Source organism: Mesitornis unicolor, unplaced genomic scaffold (genome assembly GCF_000695765.1).
Source record: "Mesitornis unicolor isolate BGI_N332 unplaced genomic scaffold, ASM69576v1 scaffold21117, whole genome shotgun sequence".
NCBI classification, from domain to species: Eukaryota; Metazoa; Chordata; class Aves; order Mesitornithiformes; family Mesitornithidae; genus Mesitornis; species Mesitornis unicolor.
Window position 1 is genome coordinate 47,337 of NW_010197337.1, and position 7,829 is coordinate 55,165.

At 41.8% G+C, this 7,829-nt stretch overlaps 1 protein-coding gene across 1 annotated transcript in view; it reads left to right on the plus strand.

Annotated features, from left to right (window-relative positions):
- The window catches only part of LOC104544042 (thrombospondin type-1 domain-containing protein 7B-like), a gene marked incomplete at both ends in the record, with an annotated part of 63,809 nt that overhangs the window by 46,290 nt on the left and 9,690 nt on the right, over positions 1-7,829 (plus strand). Inside the window, one exon of the mRNA XM_010188785.1 lies at positions 4,515-4,707. Coding sequence (XP_010187087.1) covers positions 4,515-4,707 — 193 coding nt within the window. The remainder of the gene's footprint in view (positions 1-4,514; positions 4,708-7,829) is intronic.

Sequence of the window (7,829 nt, forward strand, 5' to 3'; positions counted from 1 at the left end):
CCATCTTCTTACCTGTTGAGCAGCATTAAGCAAAGTCAACCGGGAGCCAGGGCTTCCAGTGAAGGGTGACATTGATCTCCCGGTGATGGCTGAACACGGCGAGCCCTGGATGCTTTCAGGTATTTCCAAAGCTGGTCCTGCTACATGGAAAAACAAAATCCTTGATATTAGGATGAGATGAACGCATTCCAAACGGTTATAAGAAATTTCTCCTATTGCTGCAATTTGATTGTTATGGCATTTAAATGTAACGTTGTTGTTAGCTGCTGGGATGCCGAGGCCAAGATATTGTCAGCAGACAGCTTTCTCCGAGTGCGATTGCCGTTAGCAAACTGGCATACAGTCAATAGGAATTCTTCTGAATTTACTGCTGTCTGTTGACATCTTATTCTGTTACAGGCAAGTATTTAATCAAAGTTTATTGTCATTCTTTTCTGAGATTTAAGTGGGACATAAAATTTTACGATACGTATAGTATTTTAGATGACAGCTTCATTATTTCCACTGAAGAATTTGAAATGCTACAAGGAGAAATATTGATGTCAAACTGGTAATTGTCATTAACTATGCGGCATTTTTGCAGCAGTCGTTTGTGCAAAAAATAAATTCGGTGAACTTGTAGGTGGCAATGCAGAACCATCCGAAATGCAATTCCTTTGTCTTGAGCCTTTTCCCAGTATGGAGGTCGCTCAAGGCTCCGCGCACACGTGTGTGCAAACTTGAAATCTTCAAAGTGATTTTTCAAGTTTTCCTTCTAAAAAATGAAGGAGGTACTTGGTTTGGTTTTGAATTGATCTTCTGATTCATGCTGCCTGATGGGATTTGGGTTTTTGCTGCTTTATGTGTTCTCTCCAGTGGATCTTCCCTTTTTCCTGAGCCAGGAGGGACATCTGTGGCAGGAGTAATTAAACTCATAGGAGATGGGCAGGCAGGTCATTGGGAAAAATGAGAGTAATGTGCCAGAGCCGCGAGGCATAGTGTAAAATAGACAGATGCAGTTTGATATGAAGCTGATGCAGAGTGAAGCATTCCTGTTGGTTCAGTGCCTCGCCATGGAGTGTGTTATTCAGGACTTTCAGTGTTACCATATTAAAAATACTCCTCAGAGCAAATATAATTCCTTGAGGCTAATTCTGGGCACTTGAACAGTGTCAAGGGGGAGAAGAAGATGAAATGAGCAGAGAGCCAACAGAGACAGTGGTGGTCACCTCTGGGGTAGGTTGGATTGGATGGGTTTGATCTGATCCGAGCTAACTGGAGGACCCACAAAACCTTCTTTTCTTTTTCTTTCTTTGAAAGCATCTTCTCCTGTCTTGAATGGCTCAATTTACTGAGGAATGGATGAGCGATGCTCTCAGTTTATTCCAGTGTCACAGCAAGATGCAGATACAAATCAGTTTCCCATCAAGAGGGAGCTGCTCTGGGCTGTGATCCGGAGAGCCTGGGTACCTGAATCTGAGCTTAATTCCTGGTTACCACAAGATGGACTTCAGAGCAAAGTCATCAGTTCTCATCCAAAAAAGTTCAAACAAGGAGGAAAGTTGTAGCTGTCATAGTCAGATTTCCCTGGTTTTGCTGAAGGAAAGGTGTTTTTTCACCAGAACTGGCATCCTTCTGCTGTGGTCCCCCAGCCCGCTGCTCTCCAGGGCTGGTTTGGGATGCTGGGGCTTGAGATCTAAACACATACTTGGAGAGGAATTCACATTGCATTTAGATGCATAATTTAGGTGCTTAAAGGCATGAGTCTTATTTAGAGAGAGAGAAAGCCTCCCCTGGAAAGATTATTCAGAATATCTGAGATAAGAATTGCACCTTCAAGGTGGGCGAGTTGGGGCTCTGGAGGATTTAATATTCCCTGCAAATCTCTGACAATGCGTAAAGCACACTTCAGATGTATCCTGTACTGGTATTTTTCATGGAAAATGAAAGATTATTACCTTTCTGTAGTATATGGTAGTTTTCTGCGAATTCTCTGCCAGGCGGCTGGTACAGAAAAGCGTTTCCCTTCCGCAGTAATACAAGCCAGTAATTAAACCTGAACATGGCGAATAGAGCTATAAAGTAAATCAAAGTGAGGGTTGAATTGTACCTTCATGCACCGGGTGGTAAAGTCTTTATAACAAAACTCAAAGCTTCCTTTCTTTGCCGAGGAACCATGAATTGCAGCCTCTGTTTGCTGTGGCGCTCACCCGCTGTAAATCCAGCGTGAAGAGAAATCACGGAGAGGAGAAGTGGAAAACGTGTTTTGCTCCTTTGCCTCTCTTCCCCACAGGGTGGTTGCTCAAAAATCTGGGTGGAGGCAGCCACCCCAAAGGAGACCCAAGTGTTTTGAACCACATTTTCAGTGGAGTGGCTTGGACGTTGTAAAGTCAGGTTCAATCAGTGGAAAGGCTCCTGTGGCTGTCAGCGAGTAGGGTTTTCTGTAACGCTTACACCTCTGGCACTGTCTGATTGGTGGAAAAATTGGGCTAAATCCAAAATCTGGTGAACCTCGTGGTGCTCCCTTGCCATAAAGTCCATATATAATGAAGACAATTTCTTGCGGGGTGGAGAGGAGGGGGACACACTGCATGTTTGCTGCTGCCATGCAGACAAGCTGTCAAAACATTAGCAGGGATTTTGACAATAAAATGACTCAAGGAGACAGCTGGAAATAAGGCTTACAGGTTTATTTGGGGGTTTTGACATTGTTTTTTCTCTAAAGATAGTTCTTAGCATTATGTGAGCATCCAGAGCAGCAGTGGTGATAATGGCTCGTGGAAGTAAATGATGGATTAAGGTTGGTTTGCAGGGGTGCCCAAAGCAGCACCAAAGGATGGGGGCTTTCTGTAGGGAGGGTGTTGGTCTCCGTTTTCTTATTTAAATAGTAGACTTTTAGTATTATTTTAGATTTAAAATAGTAGTGCAAAGGCTGGGCCTGATGATCGTAGACGAGCGCAAGGGAAAGGGAGTATAAAAATGAAGTATTTTTCAACCTATCTTGCAGTCTGATTGCCTGCTAGATTCTCCGTTACTTCTCATAATATGCTCGAAAAGTTTTATTTGTGCCTCGAGGGCGATGAGCCTGTCTTCATTTAGGGATGCAACTGCAGATAATGCCACTGTGCTATTGACAGCTTTATGCGCCCTCGCCGGCATCCTGCCTGCCTTATTTACTCACTCGTACATGCGTCGCCTTGCAAAATCGGTGCTATTTTCTACCCCCACAGTTATAATTGCATTCTGGGCTGCCTTGTTTCGAGCCTGTTCCTGTAGCATGAGGTGAAGGAGCCAGTTGTTGCCATTATACGTTTTAATTTTATCATGTTTTCCTATGTATAATTGAGCCTGGATAGTCATTATGGTTTTTCCTAGATTTATAATTAAAGAAACCTCAAAGAAGAGCTTTGTAGCTGTTAGAAGGGCAAAAGAGGAGGTAACGTTCAGTGTGAGCTGTTGTTTATAAACAGGTAGATTTGAGTTTCCGGAAGTTTCAGATACGTAGCTGAAAATTCATGAGAAAACGCTGAACAATAAAACGGTGTCGTGAAGTCGGTTAGGTCTGTTCATCACTTAAATTGTATCTGTAAGACTTTAGGTGAGACGTTGTAAGATATTCAGTGCTAAAAGAGTGATATTTTATGAATTTTTATGAATTATGATGTCCCTTTAAATTCTAAAATTGCTGAATATTTCCTCTGTTATTGTAAAAATAAAATTATATTGTATTTTGTTTTTTTTAAAGCAATAGCTCTGTGTGTTGGACTCCACGTGAAATACCTCAGGTGCTTTGTTTTGCTGCTCATTCTGCCAGCAGTTCTCTTGGTTGGTTGGTAGGTTTTTCCCCACCAGTCTCCAACGTCCTGCCTTGTTGAAAGGGATTTTGGAAAGGTGCTTCTGATCAGGAGGCATTTTTTGGTCCAGGTCCCTTGGTTCATCTCCAACAGAAAGTATTTCTCCTTTGGATGGGGGTGGTTCAACAGATCCCTGATTTTGCATCTCCTAGTTTTTGGGTGAGAAGCAGAGTCAGAAATGGTATGTGGTTCTGGGGAGGTTGCAGGGGAAGAACTGAAACACCTCCTGGGCTCTTCTCTGACCTACAGACAGAAGAATATTGACTCTGTGGGGACCTGCACGGTTTGTACCGTGGAAATTGGGTTCTGCAGGTGGAAATTGCTGGGAAATATGGGACAATTATCATGAGTTCTGTTAGCAGTTGGTATTACAGCTTTCTGTTGATTGAATTATCTCTCCCGTGTTGCTCGCCTGCTTTCTGAAGTGAACTGCGGCCAAGATGTCACACACAAAACTCGAAACACAGTTTTTAATTTTTGCTTTTCTGAATAAATACTTTTGATTTAGTTGTTCAAATATTACACTGTCAAGCCTGAAGCCTAAGCATGTGCTCTTTTGTAGTATATTTTCCTCCACGGGCAGGCAGATGTTCGGCATGAAGTTAATTTGTTTGATGCAGACCATGGATATTGCACCAAGCTCAGCCTTACTCCACGTCCGTGTTGTTGTGTCTGCTCCAGGTGAAGAAGTCCCACATCACCTCTGCTCAGAGCATCCTCGTCCTGAAGTCGTGGCTTGTGAAATCCCTTGTGCAAGGGACTGTGTCGTCAGCGAGTGGTCCCCGTGGTCCCCGTGTTCCCACTCGTGCTCCAGTAAAAATGCCGAGGGCAGTCAAAGCCGGAGTCGGTCCATCTTGGCCCTGCCAGCCGAGGGTGAGTGGTGAGCATTTTTGGATTAATCGCTGTTTGTTCATTTAATGAGTCGATTTGCATTCCTCAGCTTAGATCAGAGCCTAATCCTAATACTGTAGTGATGAGGAATAATACTTAATATTTGTGTGTGCTTCATGCCTAGCAACTAAAAGATCTTTATGGGCTTGAGTTAATGCATGTGTCACTTACTTAGAGAAATTCTGTCACGGTTCAGAATTACTTACTCCAGCCTATGAATTATTGTCTGCTGAGGGACTGTCTGGGTGTGAATTTACTTTAGGAGAGCTGCATCCTATACTAATGAAGTTGCTCCATGACACAAACTCATCATGTGAGTGTCCTTATATAGGAACATATTAGTAGTGATTTAGAAAAGAACGGTGAGCTGTGAGAAATGAGGAAATAGAAAAGGACCTGTTTATTTTATTAGTGCAGACCTAGAATGTATTGACCCTCTAGCTTTTCTGTTGTAGTAAGTAAATAGCTCTTGATGAATACATATATAATTTCCTCTGGGTCTTCATGGTCACATCTTGTACCTGCATTTTCACATATCAACATCAGTGATACAATTATTTACACAAACCATTTTGTGTTAGAAGCATAGTCTTCTAACTTCAGTTACGCATGTGGTAATTCATTTCTTTGTTGGTTTATCACATAGGATTTGAAAGGTATCGCATCGAGTGCATAAAAATTCATAAAACGTGAACAGGTCGGACGGACTAAAGCCGTGTTGACACAACAAAAATATCTCCTGTTGTCAGCACTATGTGCAGCTAATGCAGTAGCAAAACACTTTTAGATGCAAATCTAGTCTAGGATAAGCTCTGTTAAGTGCTGTTTTGTAAATTATCATTAAAGCCACCCACTGTTTCTGGGGCAATGCAGGGACTTGATCTTGCAAACCCTTACTCATGTGAATGGTCTGTATTCACATAAACATCCTTATGAGCACTTGCGAAGAAAATTGAGACCCTTCAGGATGAAAACTGCTGTACAATTGTCGATTGAATGATAATTACTACTAAAAAAGTCAAAGAGTTAGAGAGTAATTAAAATGAAAAATACAGTTGGCTTCATATTTTCCGTGGAAGTGGCAAAATGTAAATAACAGAGAAACATGGAATTATGAAAGTGGAGTGTGAAGAAGTGAATTCTGGAGGTACATAATCAGTCCATTTAGGTTTCTTAGGGAGGTGTAATTAATATTAAAATCAAACACTCCAACTTTTTCTGTACCTCTTTAGCAATGAGTGCAAGGGTTTGCTGAGCAGAGTCACACATCTGCATCCAGGTAGATAGAGACTGACTGGAATTTGTGGAGAGCGGAAGTGGATTTAATACCATTTTATCACCGCCATACTAAGGCAGTGTTATGTCACCTGCTTTCTGTGACTCTTTCTGACTTTCACACTCTGAGCCTCCAACTTGTATAGAGCTCGGGTGCCTTTACAGGTGACATTTCACTTGTCCCCTCTCAACAGAGGCAATGTTGGCAGTGGCTCTGCTGTCTGAGGACCTCTGGATGCCTTCCCATGGGCTGACTTCAGTTCAAACACTCAGATCACTCTCTCCAAGTTCATCATATCCCTGAATATGATAACCAGGGGGCTGTTGATGAAGCTAGAGGAGCTTGGTTTAAATCAGGTTTTAAAAGGTATTTCTTTATGCAGCAAACCTGTAAAACTTGGTGCATGGTGAGATTGTGGAGGAAGGCAGTCTCAGCATGTTTAAAATCAATTAAAGGACCATGATGAACAACGGTCCATAAAAAGTCCGTAAATAGCTACTAGGACAGCCAGGCAGTGGTGTGCTGTCCTGCTTTCCTTGTACAAAAGCTGTCAATGAGCTGCAGAGCGTGGCCAGGCTCTTCTGCTTTTGCTAAACAGCATCTCCTGCCTTCAGCTTTGCAGACAGGCTGCTGGGCTGGATGGACCACATGGCATTTCTTATGTTCTTCAGTTAAAACTGCCTTGTTATTACTCTTCCTCATTTAGGAGAGCTTCCTTACCATGGATATTCTTGGAAAAAACACCTTAATTTTTTCCCGGGAAGCTCAAAATTTGAATTAGAAAGAAAGTTCTATCCCTTTCTTTCTTTTCTTAGTACAGTTCATTGTGGCCATTTGGGCTCGTACTTTGAGAAGACTCAGTCCTGCAAGGCAGTGGGCATGTACTATGAGAAGACTCAGTCCTGCAAGGCAGTGGGCATTGCTTCGAGGACCAATACACCTTCATGGCCTGTTGATTTTAGTAGGGTGTAAAGGTGCTCTAAAGATAAGAGTGTTGATTTTAATCACTTTTCCTTCTTTCTTCTTAAAACAGCAGCGCTTACTGTTACAATTTCACTGCTTACTCCTTAGCTTTTGAGCTATGAACATCTGCTGCGTTTATGGGATAAATTTGGGCTGCTGGCTGGTGTGTTAAATCTTCTGGGGAAGCTGTGCAAACTCCGGTGCTTGCTGGATTTATTACAAGTTGTTGACAAAGTGCAGTAGCTTAGCAAAATCTTTGGACACCAATTTAAAGGATGCTGCTTCAAAAAAGTAAAGGCTTCATACACAAAACCCATCTTTCAGCTTTTCCCCCCTTGATTTGCAGATTTGGATATCAGTTGATTCATTCCTCCATCAGTACGGATCAGCACCCTCTACAGCTCAGTGCTTTAAGGCAGCGTGTGAATTGAGTTAGAAATACATTAGAATATTAGAAAAAGCTGTTCCTCCTTGGGAAATTAGCAAGGAGAATCAACACAAAAATAATGCTTAATTTGTCTTTAAACCTAATTGCATGTTTGCTGAGTGATACTGGCATTTAAATGGAATCAGCTTGGCTGCGTGTAGGAGTATCAATAAGGTAACTCAGAAATACGCTTTGCCTGTTTCTGTTTCCATTATATGTTGGAATACAATTTTATGCAAGGCTAGTTTAATGGGGTAACAGTATTTTAGAAGGTTGTTATTACAGCCTGAAAGGTCAACAGCTTTATTTAAGCTTTTATTTATTTATTTTTAAATGGGGGGGGAAAAAGGTATTAAGTAAACCTAACATTTTTTATTTTTCCTTGTCTTCCTTTTGCTGCATATCCTAAGCTAAAATACGGTGTTCTCTTCACTCTTTC